Source organism: Penicillium pulvis (genome assembly GCF_028828015.1).
Source record: "Penicillium pulvis strain IBT 33274 chromosome Unknown contig_12_segment0_segment0, whole genome shotgun sequence".
NCBI classification, from domain to species: Eukaryota; Fungi; Ascomycota; class Eurotiomycetes; order Eurotiales; family Aspergillaceae; genus Penicillium; species Penicillium pulvis.
In genome coordinates, this window is record NW_026643072.1 from 4,273,022 (window position 1) to 4,293,235 (window position 20,214).

Consider the following 20,214-nt stretch of genomic DNA (forward strand, 5'->3'; position numbering starts at 1 on the left):
AGGAAATACACTAGTTAATCAGGTCACATCACTTTTTGTGCTCCGGCTGCCCAGGATTCATGGGCCAAATGATCGCCACGATGCCGCTAGACAAGCTAGGGCGTTATTCCCTGCTCCAGCCGGATTTCCTCGGTTCACGTCTGGATCCGGTAGATTTCCCCTCTCTGTTCTCCTTTGGCTATGCGTTAGTCGTTAGTCTCTTCACTTGCTTCAATATCATTCCAAAGCTCTCATTCACTGAGCTTTGTGTCACTCTTTAATTTGCTTTTTGTCGGCCACCTTTGCCTATCCCTTCGTTAAAAACTCACCGCACGACTTCTCACCTTTTATATTATTGTGCGCATCTCTCGGCTGGCGCATCTAGCGCGTCCCGTGTCGCGATGCGAATTTCATCAACTCTCTGCCGCTTGGCAGGTGGCGCTTTTGCCGTATCATTCGTTATTGAATCAGCATTAGCAGCGAGCATTGAGCAATGGAAGACCAGAACAGTCTACCAGACGATGACTGATCGCTTCGCCCGGACCGACGGCTCGATAACAGCGCCTTGCAATGCTTCCGCGGGTCTATATTGTGGAGGAACATGGCAAGGAACGATCGACAAACTCGACTACATCCAGGACATGGGGTTCGATGCGGTTATGATCTCCCCTATTATCGAAAATGTCGCAGGTCGCGTCTCATATGGAGAAGCCTACCACGGGTATTGGCCACTGGATCTATATTCCCTCAACTCGCACTTTGGGTCAAAGCAAGACTTGCTGGACTTAAGCAAAGAGATTCACGACCGAGGCATGTACCTGATGATGGACACGGTTATCAACAACATGGCCTATATGACGAACTACAGCAACCCTGCTACCAGCATTGACTACTCTGTCTTCACGCCGTTCAACAATGAGGACTACTTTCATCCTTACTGCATCATTACGAATTGGAACAACTTTACCGACGCGCAGCTTTGTCAGACTGGTGACAACCAGACTGCTCTGCCTGATCTGTACACTGAGCATGCCGATGTTCAAGATCTGCTTCTGAATTGGACACGCGACACAATGAGCGAATATTCCATTGATGGACTCCGTATCGATGCTGCGAAGAGTGTCACCCCTTCCTTTTTGCGAAGATACTCCGACGAGATTGGTGCATTTATGACTGGAGAGGTCATGCAACAAGAAGCGAGTATTATCTGTGATTATCAGACCAATTACATGGGTAGTCTGCCCAATTACCCCATCTACTACTCCATGTTGGCGGCTTTCACACAGGGGAATGTTTCCGTGCTGGTCGACCAAGTGCAAACGATGAAGACATCATGTCCCGATGTCAATGCGCTGGTCTCCTTCTCCGAAAACCACGACGTGGAGCGTTTCGCCAGCTTCACGGATGACATCTCGGTATGTAGCTTTACCTACATATCATCCAGCTTCCGTACTAATCAGATACTCTACAGCTCGCCAAGAATGCCGTGACCTGGACACTCCTGTTTGACGGTGTCCCCTTCATCTATCAAGGTCAGGAACAACATTTCAAAGGAGCTGGCACCCCCCTCAACCGCGCGGCCCTCTGGAAATCTGGGTACGATAACAGCAGTGTGCTTGTTCCTGTGATCACCACACTCAACAAGATTCGCAAGCACGCCTATCGAATGGATAGCAGCTACGTCGATACCGCGAGTTACAACATCTACGAAGGAAGCAGTGAAATTGCGTTCACAAAGGGTGTCGAGGGGCGCCAGGTCATCATGCTCCTTTCCAACCAAGGCACGGACTCCAGCCCATACACGCTCACTTTGCCAGCCACATACAATGCTGGTACGAATATTACGGAGGTCTTGAGCTGCAAGACATATATGGTTAATGAATGGGACGCAACTTTGGTTGTCGATATGGATTCTGGGTTGCCGCGGGTGTTCTTCCCTACCGCTCTTATGTCGGGTAGTGGAATCTGCGGCTACTCTGCGGCCAATCTTACTTACACACAAGTCAAGACTGGGGTAACAACTTCGCTTGGGACCAAGGCTCAACAGGTTACTGGGCAAGCAGCCTTCGGTGCTTTCTTCCTGGCTTTGATGACCCTTGTGTTCTAAGTTGAATCATAATTTTTCCTCGACATTGCACTTTGTTTTCATATCTTTCTACTTAAGATCATGCGTGGATCTTGATTGTTTCTTTCCGACCATAAGGAGTCACTTTTGTTTTGTGATATTTCCACACCCAATGTACATATTTTCTGGGCTTGACATAATGATTAGGGTATCTCGTGCATATTAAGGTATTTATCGAAACTCCTAGCTTATCAAATACTAATTTCGGTTAAATTGCAAGTCCGTCTCGCGAACTGAAGGTCAAAGTCAATTAATTTACGGGGTGTTTTCATTTGGTAAGACAAAAATAGAGAGACCCACCGAATGAATTTTCTGACTCCACCGACCCGCAACTTTTATCAGGTACAGTGAGACATCTGAGAAGCTCAACTGAACTTGAAGTCAAGGCAACAAAATTACGTTTCTGAAAGGTCCTTCATGCCATCAATTCCCGAGGTCCAACAAGAATTGTTTCTTTGCCAGAAAAGTTAACGGTCGTTGCCGAGAGATCCGGAGAATGATTTCCTTCATCTCGTGGTGTACCGGGCTCCACCGGAAAACAAAAGGAACCCATACAGAACAAGGTGTGTACACAGACGGTGACAAAGCTCGAATCCGGGGATCCAAGTTTAATATAATAACCTATTTGACAAGCGCACGTCGATCTTCCACGTGCATGGGCTGCCCCAGAAAATGCACTAATTTTCCAAGCATTTGAGTGGCATGTACCTGCCGATCAATGCCACTGGAACCGTTTGCGATGTGCGCTTCCAGACCTCAAAAGCCTCGGAATTCATCAAATATGGGTTCCGCCCGGCTGCAAGGGAATGGATCCCAACGGCAATGGGTATGACATTTACGATCTGTTTGATCTTGGGGAGTTTGATCAGAAGGGGTCAATCTCCACAAAATGGGGTAGTAAGAAGGAACTAGTGGAGTTCGTGCGTGAGGCGCGTGAACTAGGTATCGGAATTATTTGGGATGCTGTTCTCAATCACAAGGCTGGAGCGGACTTTCCCGAGCAGTTCGAGGCCGTTGAAGTAGATCCGCAAGGTATGTTATCTCTACGTATTGGAGATTTGGGAGATTTTCACTAATACTTTCTGTTTAGAGAGAAATGTGGAGGTATCCAAGCCATTGAAAATAGATGGTTGGGTAGGCTTTGACTTCTCCGGTCGCGGTGAATCTTACAGTTCTATGAAATACCGCTGGCAACATTTCAGCGGTGTTGACTGGGACGATAAGAGCAAGCAGCAGGCCATCTATAAGACTTTCGCGCCTGGGAAGGGATGGGCGTCAGATGTCTCGACGGAACTTGGGAATTATGACTACCTCATGTTCTCTAATCTAGATCATTCCCATCCTGAAGTTCGGCAGGATCTCTTCAACTGGGGGACTTGGATCACCGATGAACTATCCCTCAGTGGAATGAGGCTGGATGCCGCAAAGCATATCTCCGCAGGTTTTCAAAAAGACTTTGTGGCTCACGTTCAAAAGACTGCTAACCCGGACTTTTTTGTTATTGGCGAGTATTGGACTGGACATCTTCCAGCCCTACTTGATTATCTTGACAAGCTGGGGCACACTGTAGTAGCTTATGATGTGCCTCTTCTGGAAAAATTCTCGAAGTTATCCCATAAGCGGGCCGCTGACCTACGTGGTATCTTTGATGATACCTTGGTGCAATGCAGGCCAGATCATGCTGTGGTAAGCAACCTCTCAACAAAGTTAAGATCGGTACTAATCTATACAGACGATTGTTGCAAACCACGATACGGTGAGTACACCAATACCAGTCTTCTTGTGAATTACCGCCTCGTATGGCCATACTAACTTCAGCCCTGAAGCAACCTGGACAGATGCTAGAAGTAAGTACATAGCCCCCTTTCATGTCAGCCTCACCACTGACCAGCATAGACTCCTGTCGCCCCCGAATTCAAGCTGATATCATATGCACTGATTCTGCTTCGAAAGGGGGGCTTCCCTTGCTTATTTTACGGTGATATTTACGGGATCCGAGCCAACGTGACAGACCCGATGACACCCGCCTGCAGCGGAAAGATTCCCATACTCGCCAAGGCACGACAGCTATACGCGTATGGAGAACAGAAAGACTACTTTGACCAACCAAACTGCATCGGTTCGTCTCGTCCCTGAGCCACCTTTCATTGAAGCTGACACATACCAGGATTTGTCCGTGGTGGTGTTCCCGGATGTTCTTCCGGACTCGCCTGTGTCATCAGTAATGCAGGGCCTAACCGGAAGCGAATGTTTATTGGTCGAAATAATACGGGACAGACGTGGGTTGATGTATTAGGGAACCAGTCTGCGTCTGTTGTTATTGATTGGTGGGGCTACGGTGCTTTCCCCGTCGGTGCAATGAGTGTCAGTGTTTGGGTTGACTGTGCTGCGGTCGATCGAAACATTTTCCCAAAGGAGCAGTACGTCCTCTCTCCTGATTTTCTTATCTTTTGTGGCTTGCGGAGGGCCTGAAGCTAACCACTTTTACTAGTGATTTGCATATATATGAGTAGTAGCGCCGTTGCGACTTTATCAAGTGGCATTGATCCCTGTCACCCCCTTTTGAAGTCTTAATTTTTAATCTTTATGTGGTGCCATCTCGTGTGACAGTGACTTGTTACTCTGCAGTGTAGCCTAATTAGCCTTGTAACACGTCACTCGCAAACATGACAGCGCTAAACATAGTCGGCACATGCTCGGTGAGACATTGTGGCCATGTTCCTGAATTCTCGCGTGGGTCAGCAATGGATGTCTTAGGGCAGGGATTGTAGGCCCAAGTCCCGGTTTGTTGGTTTCCCCATGCGGCAATCCGCGGAAGGCTTAAGCACAGTCGAGCTTTCGCCAAGCCATGTTAATCTCCACCAACTCTCGCGCTCGATCTATCTTGTAAGGAAGTAATACATTTCTCGTTGGGTTCTATACGACTGTAAATCTCGTATTTAGGCTTTGCCCATTATTCTTTTTATTCTTCCAAACCTTGCACAGGAGGAATGTTGAGACTTGCCACCAGCATCATACACATTTCTGATGTTCTCGTGTATGTGGTGATGAACGGGGCGATTTGCAGATGGCAACAGCCTCAATGTGCGGGCCGTATCAGGGGCTGCATGTCCAATTTATAGGTGGTAATCAGAATGTAACCTTGCAATCCATGTAAAGTTGATACCAAGATAAGGATTAAATACACAAAATTTGCATACCAAAAATACCATACATACGGCACCCAAGCACCGGGCTTATCGGGCGCTAGCTCGAGCCGAGGATTAGCGCACCGCCATGGGCGCCATTGAAGCCCGTTCCTCACTAACGGAGCTGCTAAAATACACTAAGTGGGGAAGGGTCTACAAGGGTCTTTATCAGACCAATCGGCTGAATCCTAGTCCGACGTATGCGAAAATACTGACCAATACATTGGCTAGCGCAGAAACATCTTCCAGGTGCAACTTGACTCTCAGAACAGTGGGTATTTCCGATCCAATTCGGTGTCGGATTTGGGGCTTTGATTGCCTTGGCGAAATGAAAATTTTGTGTGCGCTCGTGCGCTAGCGCGCTAGCACCGGGATGAGTTCCCGCTTCATGGGGAGGTCCATGGTTACCTTCTAGAGACCCTGAATGCCATCGCATTGCAAAGGCATCGCCTCCATAGATAATCGCGTTGATTCAGATATTATTAGATTCGTTTTCAGGTTTGCTTTGCCGTTAGAGGGGCATATTCTGAGACTTTGTTCCGCGTTCGTTTTCTTAGTTTTCTTAGTCGTGCCTGGTACTACTTAATCTAACTTTCCTGTCATCAACATCTACAATCTTCAACACGTCTCTCATCACTCGTTATCACTTGTTTACCTCTGTTCTTCCTTCGTTCTTCCTCCTTCCTTCTTCATCATCCCCCATCACTCGTTTAATTACAAGCTTGCATTTTTAACACGCAACCATGCGTTTCACACTCGCTTTGTCTGCTCTGGCCATGGCCATCTCCGTTGGAGGTAATCCTCCCCCAACCCTCATCTTTAAGACTTCTGCTGAATTATCTTCTAGCTATTGAGGTCACCGAGCCCAAGGAGGGCGCCGATATTGCCGCCTCCAGCTCTCTCGATGTGAAGTGGACCTTTGTCAAGTATGTACCCACACCAACCGCGAGTTCTTCAAGCTAACCCAATCAGCACCGATGAGACCAGCCTCGATATCTACCTCACCAACAACGCTGTCTACCCTACCGTCAACAAGAAGCTCGCCACCGACATCAGCACCTCTGATGGTTCCTACACCGTGAATGTTGGCGACATTGCTTCGGGGTATGAATAATTGGGCCTCGATACTTCATTTGAATTGACCTTTTGATCTAACTTGACAATAGACACGGTTACCAGATCAGCCTGAAGTCCGATGCCGACCACAACACTGGCATCCTGGCTCAGTCTAACCAGTTCAACGTGACTGAGTCGGCTAGCTCGTCTACTTCTTCCTCGTCCACTGAGTCTTCTACCTCGTCGACTACTAAGACCTCTACTGCGAGCTCCAATGATGCCGTGTCAACCACCACTTCCACTGGCTCTGGTATGACCACTACTATGACTATGACTGGTACTGCTGCTATCACTAGCGGCACCGCAAGCACCGCTTCTGGCATGCAGACCTCTGCTTCTTCCGGTACTAACTCCACTGCCGCTGCTACTGCCACCCAGTCCACTGGTGCTGGTTTCGCTATTGCTGCACACCCCGCTGCTGCTCTTGGAGTTGTCGGTGGTGCTTTGGCTTTCATGCTGTAAGCGGCTACGTCACGGCAAGAGACTAGTTACCTTGAACATGCAGCTACGCGCTGCCAGGTGCCATTGAAGGGCTTTTGTAAATGTATGTGTCCGATGGTACATACTCGCACATCATTGCTATGCCCGCGATTCCGCGATTGAGATTTTTCCAAGGTTTAGAACAAATAATTTTTCATTTCCATGTCCTTTACTTAAGATACGTTTAATGTGATACGTCCGTGTTTCAATTCAATTCTACTTCTCTTCTCTTCTCTTGCTATGGTGTTGTTTTTACGCCCCTCGAAGTTGATGCCTCGTCATTTTTACGGCCGAGGCAAATGCCAAATCCAAACATTGCTTTATATCCTTCAGGCAGCAGCACCTAGCCTATACATATATTGCTCCTCTGTCTTCCCTCCTTCTCTCTTACTCACCACCCTGACATTCTTCAAAAATCACTTCATTCTCGTTTTGAGCATCACACAATCGGCTCAAGATATATCGGAAGCACATCACGGCTTAAACTCTCGAGTTGATATCTCTGATCTGAGCGCGTGATGAGATCATACAGCCCGTTTAAGGTGGTCTGCCTATGTTACCATTCGCGTTCAGGTCATTCAATGAATCCGACTCTTCGGGGATTGTTTGACCCAGGCACGTACCTACTGAGCATGCCAGACGCCTTTCCTCTTTGGTAAGGAGCCAGAGTAGATGGATCTGAAGGCAGGTGCTAGATGGCCCATCGGCCATATGAGGGGAAACGACCTATATGTCTTTTCACGATGCAATGATCACCAATTTGCAGATCGCTATTATTAAGAGACTCCGCTATTACAAGCTTGCAGCTAATTGTATCAATATCGAAAAGATATATCGGGTGAAGTGTTAGTCACGCGCGACTATGATATATATTGGCAACCGGCGGCTCGTGAGAAAGACCATGAAAACAGTTTCCCGGCTTATTCCTATGTACTCTGTCACCTGTTCTGTGACGTTGCAAGATAATGAACAGGGCCTTCCTGACCAAATATGCTGCGATTCACGTAGCAACTGCAATTGGCGCAGTCGCCTCAGATCCACCTGGGCAGCCTCTACCTCAACCGCAAGCCGCACCGGTCGCCACTCAATATAATCAGGTGATGAACATTTCTCGAGAATCGCAGATGGAATTCCAAGCGATGAAGCAGCAAGGGTCCCGATTGGCACAGAATTTATCGCAAGCTCAGCAGTGCCTTGAACAGAACAAGTGAGTTCTGTTCGACCACAAATTCCGCAGTTCCTCACGCGTCTTCCCTATCCTTTTCTGGCCTTGGGAACTAGCCTGGCTGGGCGAGAAGACTCCAAGCACAACGTTGGTGCATTGTTCAACAACTGAGCGTCTGTCACGGTGACTTTGGTGTCATTCCACCGTTGTCGCAAATCGATCCGTTCACCGATCAGTCCTCGGGTGGTTTGAATCATAGTCACCGTCGGGGGGTGCTACACTACTCGTGTCTGCGTCTGTTATTGGAGATCCTCTGGGGTTGTGTGGTCATTGGATGGCATCTGTTGGGTTGCGAGGTGATTAAGAACTCCAACTTTGACGTGGGCTTCAGAAACATGACATCCTTCGATCAAATCCCTTCTTGGGCCCCCGTACCTTTTGGTCTAGCTACTCATTCAAATCAGCTCCCCCTCGCCCGTATACGCTCCGCGACTCCTTGTGTTCAGGAAATATAGGAGATCCATGCAGCCATTCATCCAGATCATCCCGCATTCCAATCAGCCAAACCTGTCGATGAGATGGTCCTGATTCAACTTGCTGAGAATACGGCAGATCCTGTTGCAAGTGCGGAGAGAAGGGCGGGTGAGGTATGATCTGTACTATGGTCTTTGGATCCAATTCATCTGGGTCCGCTGCTCGCTCACGTAAAGCAAACTCTCGGTGAAGAATTGTCTGGAAAGGAAAATCATATAGCACTGTGACTGCACTGTTCATTGCCGCTTGGCACCATTTGATCGTGTTGCTTTTCCATTTTGCTGGGAAGCATGCCTCTCGATTGACATACGGTGAATTGGAGTCACTTCACGACACGAATGGCTTCAAGTAGTCGAAACCTTGCATTTGGTTTTGCATTTCGTTCATTAAAGTAAAGATGGTCGCAGATCAATGCTTGGTAAATACTCGAACGATCTTAAATGGTCTTCTCAGCGACTCAATTCAGGATAATGGACCTATCTTCGACCTGTATTCTCTAGGGGCACCATTCTCGTAACTTTGAGACAATTGTTTAATGTGAAGAGTATGGCATCAAGGATGGCCAGTATAACTTGAACCAGGGAAAGGTCGTAATTTGACGAATCAGAAGGGGGGGGGGGGCGATATTCGTTGGCAAGTTCCAGAGCGAGTATAGCCCCAACCCAAAGGAAGTCCTTCCGTGGCTGTTCTAGAGCGGAATTCAATAGCCTGAGTTTAGATCTCCAGAGTAGCTTCCACCTTCCTTCGAGTAAGATACTTAGATCAGCCTCGGTGAATTGTAGATCTCTTTTACTGGGCAAGGTTCATGGATCATGCTGCCGCATAAAATATGATAGAGGGGAAGTTTGAAATGCGCATGCAGCATAACAAAGACTCCGTGAGATCTTTCCAAGCGCGATAGTCAGATACCGTCGGGACTTGAGGCGCGTGGGATACATCTGGCTATCAGATCGCCTTGTGCGGTATCGACTTGCTGGTTGTCTGATAATTGGAAGCGATATCCAGCCCGGAAAAACAGAAGGATGTAATTGATATCCAGGACGGAGATCTTCCCAACTTGCGTCATGCTCAAAGCGTCCTGCTATCGCGCATACTGACGTTTGAGCCATTCTTCATGGCAGTATTTATGATAATTTTCATGGCTATTTTCTTCTTGTGATATCGAACAATAGTCAGGTGTACTAAAAGTCCCAAGAAATTTCAATATGAGCAACGCATAGTACCAAAATCATCGAGTACATACCGAAGCACTTACTTTATCACAATAGGTTCCCCTTGTGGCCTGGTTATGCAGTTGCTACACATGATGTGTGTGTGATTAAGGAGTCATACGCACTCAAATGCCTCCTTTTTAGGTTTACTATCCTACTAGAGTACATGGCAGCTACAATGGGTATCTACAAAAGGATTCAGGACTAAGAGATCCAATGGTCATATCTCATTATTCATCGCATCTAGAATAAGATCTAACCAAAGCTTTAGAAAAGCCCGGACATCAATGGATGCTCATGGGTACGAGATGCATGGCTCTTCCGCGAGGCCATGTCCCTGGTTGAATTGGCATGCAGGACACAGAGCGGGAATGTCTCTTATGGCTCGCACTCGTGCGCGAGATAAGCTTGTCGATCCACTGGTCTGGACGGTACAAAGTATCAATCCAGAGTGGATATTGTCGGATCGGTGCATCGGATTTGGGCATCGATGTCTTCTTGCTCCTCTCCTCCTTCATGCTCTTCTCACGGCTCCTCTCCTCTCCTCCCCTTTATCATCAACCATCCCCACCCACCCCGGAAGCGAAACCGGTTCACCCACGGGGAAGGGTTGTTTTTTTGTATTTTCTTTTTTCAAAAGCAAGGTAATCAAATAGACGCAAACCGAATCCCTGCTACCAGGTCCAAGTGTATGACATGGAAACAAACCCCGGGTACAGCCTGCGCAGTGGTGACCGAACAAACTATACCAAAAGGTCGAGTTTAACGGCGGACAACGATGCCCTGGCGACGGGCACCACTGCGGGCACGGCGGTACTCCTCATCACTATCCTCATCCTCGGAGCAGCTGGCATCGGAAGACTCATCAGCGTATCCGCAGCGGCTGCCACCACAGTCCAGCTTGACACGGTCTCCCTTGCGGGTGATACCGTAGCGTTCGCAAGAGCAAACGGACTGGGGGTCGCTCATGGAGGACAAAGAAGAAGGCGAAGTAGATCCCGAAGAGCGGGAAGACAGCGACGAGCCGGCAGAGCTGGGCGGGCTGTTGGAGTAGGAGTAATCATCGGACAGACGAGAGCCGGCAAAGCGGCGGGTCAAGTCGTCGACGGTTGGGGCGCCGAACTCGGCTTCGCGAAGCTGGCGCGAGGCGTAGGGCTTTGAGGGCTTGGGGTGCTGAATCTTGGACGGCGAGAGGGAGCGGCCATGGGCGACGTTCGAGCTGCGGCGGGTGCTGCTTGGGGCGGTAGTGCGAGAGCTGGACTTGCCACCGGGAACATCGAGGATGTTGAGCTTGCGGCCAGTGGTGGGCTCGACGGTATACTCGACTGCTGGGTCGTGGGAGACGTGGTACCCATCCATGATGTAGTAGTACCAGTAGCGGGTACCGAGTTGGAGCATGGAGGTCTGGAAGCGGAACTTGCCAGCCCAGGCACCGGGCTTTTCCTCACCAGAGAGTGGCAGTTGACGGGCATAGTTGTCCCAGGAGCCGACCAAGTGGACGGTCTTGACATTGGACGAGGTCCGCAGGGAAAACTTGAGTTGAACGGCGGCCATTATGATTGATCAAATAAATCAAGTGTTATATAGTTGTCGTAGGACGTAAGAGTCAAATATGTCAATCAGAACTACCGGAGTCTGATTGGAGTTGGATGTCTTTGAATCTTTGCAATTGTCGAAGGGAACCAGTCCACGACAAGAATATAAACGGAATCGAGCGAGATTAGATTAACGTGTTTGTTGATAGAGCTGATACAGCAAGGCGCAACGTTGACCGGCAACGATGAGGCAGAACTGTGAAATTGAAATCGAATATTGAATCAAAGCAAGGCAGAATAGGGTAAACACTAGCAGAGCACAGCTCGTTTAGTGGTAAAAAAATTAAGAATAGTATAAAGGGGAGAAAAAAAGAACCGGACAACCAGTGCCTGGATTCAAAGTCGAATGAACAGCTCCAACAACAAAAACTCGCTGAAGAAAGAAAGGAAGAATCCGCCTGGGCGGTTATGGACAGTTTTTAAGGGAATCGAATGGATCGACCACTGCAGAAAGTGTGTCTTTGGGGTGAGCGGGTATTCCAGCCATTTGATTGGCTGTGGAGTGTGTTGCGCAGTGATGGGCTGTCAACCTCCCCCTCATCCAATCAACCCCCTGTACTTGACGCTATCGGTGAGACCGAGTGAGGGGCTGTCATCGAATCAGCCTCATGCTTGCTCTTTTCCTGCAGCAGGATTCCCTTCCATCATTCCATCATCCATGCATCATTTCTAAGTTGCTCTAGCCTCTCGTCCCTATACGAAGCTCTATACAGCCTTGGATAAAGACCACGCCTTCCCCAACGGCCATACTACAGAACTACCTGAATATGCCTCGCAACAAGAATAGAAACCATTATGCTACTAAACTATGATCTGCGCACAGTCCACATTCACATCCCGAAGGTTTGATGACGGGAAAATTCAACGTAATCCTGCCGGTTCTAGTCCTGCTGATTCCCCGCCAACTCCCAACAGGGCCAATGCGAGCCAAGAATCAATATCTATCCCGCATGTACATCTACATGTACTCTGTACATGGCACAGAATGATTCTGCAAGAGGGATAAATTGGCCAGTTTTCCGGATACTGCCTTTCCTCGGCCCTGCATGCCGCAGTGGCATAAATTGATTCCCTTCAGTTGACGCTACACGTCCTAATTCAGACTAGATCGAGGTGATTGGTCTTCGTTGTCAGTTCAGACTAGTTGCGCATGCCGAAATTCCCGTGCGTGGGGTACAAGGGTACAAGGGTACAACGTGGTCGAATAATAATAGCTCGTCTGGCCCGGTGTTACGGTCATATCCACAAGGCATACTTAACTGGAATGTACTCCTGAGATGATAACAAGCTCTTCGTTGCGGCTCTCTCTTGGATTAGTAGAGACTAACAACTAAGTCCATGGATCTTGAATCCCTGCATACAGTATCTTACCTGGGCTAACAGTGCTGATTGAATAAAATACATAAATAGGCTGCATTGTCAAGGGTTGGTCGGACTTGAAAGCGCTTGGTTCCTGGGAAGCCTGCTATTTTCCTTGTAACATGTTTCCAAGATTGCAAATTGATATTCAATCGTTTATTTCGAGATTTTGATTCATGACTAGTCTAGCTCGAGATTTTCAAATGCTACTTGGAGTATATGGGCGCTCGCGTTGTAAGAATCCGGACGTTCCGGCCAATGATGGACACTACAGGGTTAGACGGCGGGCTTAGGAGAGGGAGCATACAGATGAAAAGCTCAGGAAATAGACAAAAAGAAAACTACTGGTTACAGGAACGGCAAATACACAAGATTTGATTTCCGACTATGTATGACCTAATAGAATGCGAGGGCCAGAAATCCCCAGACGCCATAACAATAGTCCATAAGGACTCGCGATTTTCGAGTGAATCATTAAAGTACAATGTTAAATGAGAATTGTGCAAGATGCGGATATGCATTTACCGCACCGACACGCCAGACCGATCGGTAAACATCCGAGCGGCAATGTTCATCGAGGCCAGCTCTTGGAACAGAAGCTTGGCAGCGTAGGGGATATGGACCTGCGAGATACGGTGCTTGTTGTTGCAAAGGCGGCACTCGAAGAGACCCTTCTTCAGTTTACTGCTGATGTGTTAGTTGACGAACTATCAGGTTGGAATCGATGGGATAACTTACGCAATGGGTGTCATCAGGCCACAGTCATCGCAAATGTGGACTCGGAAAGGATCAGAGACATCAAATAGACGCTCCTTCAGGAAGGCACTGGCACCGTGGGCGATCATACAATCGCGCTCCATCTCTCCGAAACGGAGACCACCATCACGGGCACGACCCTCGACGGGCTGACGGGTCAGAATCTGGGTAGGACCACGGGCACGAGCGTGAATCTTGTCGTCCACCATGTGACGCAGACGTTGGTAGTATGTAGGGCCCAGGAATACCTGCGCCACCAACTTGCGACCAGTGTAACCGTTGTACATAACCTCGAATCCACGCGACTGGTAACCATGCTCCCGGAGCAGACGAGAGACCGAGTCAACAGTCACGTCAGTGAAAGGAGTGGCATCACCTTCGAAGCCACGAAGCGACGACACCTTACTCAGTTGACACTCAATCAAGTGAGCAATGGTCATACGAGACGGAATGGCATGGGGATTGATAATGAGATCAGGCACCACACCTTCACGGGTGAAGGGCATATCTTCCTGTCGGAATGTGATACCGATGGTACCCTTCTGACCGTGACGAGAGGCAAACTTGTCACCAATCTGGGGAACCTTGGTGGTACGCATGCGAACCTTGACAAACTTGGTGGAATCCTGGCCTGTCGAAACCAACACCTGGTCGACGATACCGTTTTCCGTGCTTCGCAGGGGCGTCGACACGTCTATTTTGGTGTGTGCCTTGGTACGCTGACCAAGCTCTTCAGCATCGGCAGCCAAAGGTGCGGTTTTACCGATAATGATATCCTCTCCAGAGACACGGGTACCAGGGGCAATGATACCGTCGTCGTCAAGCTTGTCATATGTACCCTTGCGCATGCCGAGAGTGTCCATCCGCATGGGCTTCTCGAATTGCTCCACAATGTTCGTGCCGATCGACTTCTCAACATCACTGTATGTACGGTAGAACAGACTGCGGAACAGACCACGGTCAATACTGCTCTGATTCATGACAACGGAATCCTCCTGGTTGTATCCAGAGTAACAAGCAATGGCGACAATTGCATTCTGGCCAGCTGGTAGCTCACGGAAGCGCAAGAATTCCATAGACCGGGTGGTGGCAAGCGGTTTCTGAGGGTAGTAAAGAATGTTCGCCATGGTCTCCATGCGCTGTGCAAAGTTCGTCAAGAACACACCCATAGCCTGCTTGCCCATAGCGGATTGATAGGTGTTACGGGGCGACTGGTTGTGATCGGGGAAGGGAATGATACTCGCACAAACACCAAGGATCATACTAGGGTGGATCTCACAATGAGTCCAGGTGTGTGCCCGCTGGCTCAAAATCGAGCGGACTCGCTTGTTGGGATCGCTGTCATCCTCCGGCAAGGCGTAACCAGCCTGGAGTTGTTTGGAAATCTCCAAATCTTCAGGCGTCATCACAATCATAATGGTTTCTTCCTCCTCCGCATCCACGTATTCCACGGCACCGGATCGCACCAATCCCTCCCATCCGAAGAAACGTTCGCGGCGTTCTTCTGGGTCCAAATCTGGTGGCAAATCCTTATCCTGCTCCAGGGATCGAATGTGCTCCTTGTTAAGAATCAGTGATCCTGCATTCTCACTCTTGGGGTCATTGTCGACAACGAAGAGCGGTCGACAGACACGTCCGGTATCAGTGAAAATCTTAAACTCTCGCTCACGGATGTCACGAATCAAGCTGACTTCGTGGGAAATCATGTTTCGCCGACGAAGAGACGCCATGGTATTGACAAGGTGCGACGGGTCACGGTGAATGCCAACCCACACACCGTTGACGAACACTTTGGTGGCATTAGGTGTGACTTGGGGCTCGAACTCTTCGAGGACCTCCATATTTCGTTGGATCATGAAATCAATGATCGGCTCACTGGGGGTACCGACAGTGATATAGCACATGAGCGCCAAGTTCTTGACCAGACCACAAGCCTGACCTTCGGGGGTTTCAGCTGGGCATACAAGACCCCAATGAGTGTTGTGAAGCTGACGAGGCTTAGCAATTTTACCATCTCGTCCAATAGGCGTATTGGTACGTCGCAAATGGGACAACGTGGATGCGTATGTATAACGACTCAGCACCTGGGACACACCGGCCTTGGCGCTGGCAGCCTTCTTCTGCTCACCCCAGTTACCGGTAGCGAGGGCGTACTTCAATCCACCAGTAAGTGTAGCAGCCTTCAGACCCACGTTGAGGAAAACCTCACGATTAGTCTCAACGCAACGCTGGACATAACGCTGGAGATCACGGGTGACACGAGTGAAGAGGACACGGAAAAGACCAGCAAGAAGTGGACCAGCCAGATCCAGGCGCTTCTTTCCAAAGTGATCACGATCATCAACATCACGGCGGCCAAGAGCACACTGTAACAGACGGTGCACCATGTAGCCGAGGAAGAAGGCCTTGCGGGTTTCGCTACCTTCACTTTGGGAGATATGGGGCAACAACTCTTTTTGCATGATCTCTCGTGCATAACGGACACGACGTTCATGATTAAGGTTAGATTGGGACGAGCCACGCTTGGCGATGAAATCCAGAGCCACCTCACGGTCCTGGATAACGAAACCTTCCTCGATACACGGCTTCAGCATCTCCAGCATAGGGATATCATTGCGGTCATAGCAAATGTGGTTCAAAATATCCTCGTCAGAAACGACACCCAGAGCACGAAAAACAACGACGATGGGAATATCGGCCTTGACATAAGGCAAGGTTGAACGAATGGTAGGGCCAAAACCACCCTTGGCGCTGTCACCCTTGGCGAAGAGCTTCAGGGAAAGTTGAGACAAAAGTCGAGATCCCTTTTCAACGGCACTGCGAATTTCCGCAACATAAGGCGTAGGACTCGGGGGCGCCTTCTTAAAGACTTGGACAATATTTCCAGCACTGCGCTCCTGTGCGATAAGAACCTTCTCACTTCCGTTGATAATGAAGTAGCCACCGGAATCATATGGACACTCGTTCCAGGCGTATAGTGACTGTTCATTCAGATCCTTCAGGATACAGTATTTGGACTTGAGCATAATAGGCATCTTGCCAATGTATACTGTCTCCGTCACCTTCTTCTCCAAATTTGGGCCGATGTCGATCTGATCCCATTCGAGATATGTACCACGGTTCTTGCCATCGTCGGCCTCGCCGGGCTCCCCGTCATCGCGGTCGGCGATCAAACGCTCTCGTCCTTCCATGACCGTCTTTGTGACATCGAGATACAGGGGACTGGCGTAGGTAAGATTTCGCAAGCGGGCTTCCTGGGGCAACATAATTGTTGTCGCGCCATCTCCTTCAGTGACCGATGGTCGGGAAAGCATGACAGTGCCAAATTTGCACTCGTAACGGCGGACAACAACCGGATCGTCTTCGTCTTCGGAGGGAGGGAGGGTCTGGTCAAGCACCACCTGTCCTTGTTCCTCCACCATCTCCTGCATTGTTGAGGAGATGAATTCATCGAAAGAGTCGAGTTGCTGGGACACGAGACCCTTCGTGTCGAAGAACGAAGAAATCACAGTCCAGCAGTCTTCGGAGGTGATTCCCTCATCTGAATCATCGTAGAACTCCTCCTCGTATGTCTCGTCGTAGTCTGCCATTATGCCGATTTCCTGGGATCTCCCAGTGCGTTTTGAGATGCAAGGTCGAAAGGCGAAAATACCGATCTTCGAAGGGTCGCAAAGGCGCGTCGGGTCGGGGAGAAGCAATGATCTGAAATTCACCCAACGCGCTGCAACACCCGCCAGTCAGTGACTGTAGAGAAATTTCTGCAGCCGGCCCGGACAAGTGAGGAAGCTGAGACGGGAGCTCGGTGGGATGAAGAAAAAGTCCCAGCGGTGACGGATGAAGTGATTGGCGATCTCCCAGGATCTTGATGCTTCGGCGGCGCCGAATTACCACACTAGTCCTGATAAGGATTATTATAGTCACGTGTTATTTTAGTCACGTGTTTGGTTTGGCATATAGAATCTCTAGGTAGAACCTGAAAAGTCCCGGTGTCAGGAAGAAGCTTTTGGTTTCAAATTTGATTTGAAATATTTGTTAATATTGGAGCATTCTGAGTGACTGAGTTACCATTTTGGTGAACCTCGAAAGTTGGTATTTCACTTGAACACTGGGCAAGTTGGGGAATGACACCTAATCCAATGATGGGATACATATGTATGTGCCTTACCTACTACCTTTTAAAGTCACTTGGGCGATTGAGATAGTTACAGTATCCATACAGGGATAGATTTGACAACTCTCCCGGAGGGCTAGGATATCAAAAGAGCGTACGGATTACACAGGCACATGTACGCTTACCTAGCCTACATCTTCAGGTACTATTCACACATCCAGAAATCAACTACACGGATAGATTCAAGAGGCCTACATGAAATGACCTCGGGAACACACCCACCTGACATGTATACACCTTGGATATCCAAGCCTGTACTTAGGCATGAGCTATCAATTTTTGTGAAATACTGAATATTATCGGATATAATACATTGCATAGTATGACACCATTACACAAACTGCAGTAAGGTGCTCAGCATGTCCTTGGTATCCTTTTGTCCTGGTTCTTCATCGCCAAGGCCTTGCAATTGTTCTAAAATATGAGGTTAGTATCTCAGCAATTGCCAATCAAGGCCCACGGATGATGCTTACCTTGTAGGGTACCCCGAATCAGGGACAGATCTTCGTCACGGTCTGCAAAAAGGGATACAATCTTCTTCTTAGCTCCATCATCCTCCGCAATCAGCCAAGCCAAGACAACGTCAATTGTCTGCAAGGAGAAGAGTCCGACGTCAAATCGTCGAGATAACCATTCCCCAGCCATGATTTCTTGGTCTTCAGGTGAGTAGGACTTCCGCTCCTTCTCAATGGCTTGCTCAACTGGGACCACACGTGCAGCATACTCTCGTCTCAACTTGACAAGCTTTTCGATCTTCTCATAGTCCTTCTCCATGAACTTAGCCAGGGTCCGGATACGCGCAGCCGATGCACCAGGAAGAAGTCGGAGAAGTGAAGCAAAGATGCCCAGCAGATGCTCAATGTTTTGTCCCTCTTGCTGCATATTGTAAGTAAAGGTACTATTTGTAGCAGTAACCATGCTTACCTTTTTCATGAACATGCCGAATACGGTCTTCAGTCCTACTGCTTCAACCAGTTGCTCGCAAGCCGGGCCACCCGCTGCTCCACCAAAGGCGTGATCGAGAGTCCTTAGGGCCCGTGATTTGCTGAATTTACCTTCCTTGAGCATGATCAATGCTAGTTCAATTCCCTCAGCCACGATGAACTTGTCTTTCCCTGCTGGTTCATCGACAAGGCAGATCAAAGCATCGAAAAGATTTTCAACATATTCTTCCTCATCCGAGTCTTTTTCAGGATCTCGCTTCCTGTATTGACTGAGGATCTGGAGGATGATGTCGACTCCGTCGAGATCGATAAATCGCTCTCGATTTTTTGAGGAAGACTGCAACAGAATTGCCAAGACCTCTGCTGAATACTGCTTGTTTTGACTGACGGGTGATTCCTTTTTCTGAATACGACTCAGGATCCACTGAAGGATGGAAGCATCCTGCCCAATCTTTTCTGCGACAGAGGTTTGGGAGCATAGGTTTTCCAATACACCTAGAGATGGTTAGCGACTTGAGGATAGTCTAGCAAGAGAAACCTACTGAGGATATAGTAAACACCGGCCCTGTCAGTATCCACACCCTCATCAAGACGAGTAAGATTCGAGGTCAACAGCTCAACGAGATCGGCGTCCATCTAATCCTTGTTAGCATATTATAGATAGTGGTTTTGCTCTGAAACCCACCATAGGGTTGACCAGGCTATCCCACTGTTCCTGTTCAGCCTCGACATCCTCATCTGTAAGCTCGCCGATAATTTGGATAACGTCGATCGCAATATCGGCATTCTCGTGGGAGAGCAGCGAAATTAGTGATCCCACACAGCCCAGCTTCGCAAATTCCTTATAGAGGTCTGGGTGTTCTGACAGAATCGATAATCCCTTGATCTCGGTATCCAGATCGGCTTCGGATGTCATGAATCTGCAGTCAATCAGCATACAGCCTGCAGTACCCCCGGATTAACACATACTTTTGTGGGTCATTTTCAAACTTGGCTCGTAGCTCGGCGTTTTTAGATATCTTTTTCTCGAAGTTCAAAGCGAATCGGCGAACCCAGGCAGTGTCGAATTTCTCGGGCTGCAGAGCAATCATTAGCATTAAAAGAGCCAAGAACTGAGATCCTGCACATACTGCAGCTTCATCTTCTTCTTGCTGGTCAATGTACTGCATCGCTTGGGCAGTCTTCTGCTCCATTCCACCACCAAAGAACCGGCCTTCCTCATCGTCGGGAATATCTTCAGTGTCCATGTCCGGAGGCAGTTCTGGACCAGCCTCGCCATCGTCATCAATCTCATCCTCAACCATTGCTTCCTTCCCTTTGGACCTCACGTCGGCATTGGGGTCTAGCTTCGCGGATTTGTAGAGCTCATCTTGCGACATGTTAGCTGATGTCGCGGGGTTATCGCAGGGAAGGAGCGCGTACTTGGATCTTGAAGGGGCTCGAACTTGCGCTTGGAGCTTCCTACACCCGAAGGTTTCTTCAGAAATCAGAGAGAGACCCAGGACGGGTTGAGGAAGCTTGACTTACCTTGAAGAGCTCATCGACACTAGTCATGGCTGCGGCGCGTGCTCATTCACAAGGGAAGAAAGCA

The 20,214-nt window shown here is 48.8% G+C and overlaps 6 protein-coding genes across 6 annotated transcripts; 3 read left to right on the forward strand and 3 right to left on the reverse strand.

The window, feature by feature from the left end:
* Positions 1-380: 380 nt before the first annotated feature.
* N7503_002827 (alpha-amylase) lies at positions 381-2,086 on the forward strand (the record flags this gene model as incomplete). The annotated part of the gene is made up of 2 exons (XM_057062374.1): positions 381-1,394; positions 1,451-2,086. The coding sequence occupies 2 exons, from the start codon at positions 381-383 to the stop codon at positions 2,084-2,086; spliced, it is 1,650 nt and encodes a 549-aa protein (XP_056926336.1).
* An 824-nt stretch (positions 2,087-2,910) lies between these two features.
* N7503_002828 (alpha-amylase) lies at positions 2,911-4,617 on the forward strand (the record flags this gene model as incomplete). The annotated part of the gene is made up of 7 exons (XM_057062375.1): positions 2,911-3,136; positions 3,195-3,790; positions 3,837-3,860; positions 3,931-3,951; positions 4,001-4,223; positions 4,272-4,524; positions 4,596-4,617. 7 exons carry the CDS (start codon positions 2,911-2,913, stop codon positions 4,615-4,617), a joined length of 1,365 nt encoding a protein of 454 aa, XP_056926337.1.
* Positions 4,618-6,035: 1,418 nt separating this feature from the next.
* Positions 6,036-6,870, forward strand: N7503_002829 (GPI anchored serine-threonine rich family protein; the record flags this gene model as incomplete). The annotated part of the gene is made up of 4 exons (XM_057062376.1): positions 6,036-6,087; positions 6,140-6,218; positions 6,265-6,396; positions 6,459-6,870. The coding sequence occupies 4 exons, from the start codon at positions 6,036-6,038 to the stop codon at positions 6,868-6,870; spliced, it is 675 nt and encodes a 224-aa protein (XP_056926338.1).
* A 3,690-nt stretch (positions 6,871-10,560) lies between these two features.
* On the reverse strand, positions 10,561-11,352 carry esdC (GTP-binding protein EsdC; the record flags this gene model as incomplete). Its single annotated transcript, XM_057062377.1, has 1 exon — positions 10,561-11,352. The coding sequence occupies one exon, from the start codon at positions 11,350-11,352 to the stop codon at positions 10,561-10,563; it is 792 nt and encodes a 263-aa protein (XP_056926339.1).
* A 1,921-nt stretch (positions 11,353-13,273) lies between these two features.
* Positions 13,274-17,098, reverse strand: N7503_002831 (DNA-directed RNA polymerase II subunit RPB2; the record flags this gene model as incomplete). Its single annotated transcript, XM_057062378.1, has 2 exons — positions 13,274-13,436; positions 13,491-17,098. 2 exons carry the CDS (start codon positions 17,096-17,098, stop codon positions 13,274-13,276), a joined length of 3,771 nt encoding a protein of 1,256 aa, XP_056926340.1.
* A 912-nt stretch (positions 17,099-18,010) lies between these two features.
* N7503_002832 (beta-catenin-like protein 1) lies at positions 18,011-20,177 on the reverse strand (the record flags this gene model as incomplete). Its single annotated transcript, XM_057062379.1, has 9 exons — positions 18,011-18,093; positions 18,153-18,555; positions 18,604-19,118; positions 19,166-19,259; positions 19,309-19,543; positions 19,593-19,699; positions 19,754-19,992; positions 20,046-20,100; positions 20,151-20,177. 9 exons carry the CDS (start codon positions 20,175-20,177, stop codon positions 18,011-18,013), a joined length of 1,758 nt encoding a protein of 585 aa, XP_056926341.1.
* Between the last annotated feature and the right edge of the window lie 37 nt (positions 20,178-20,214).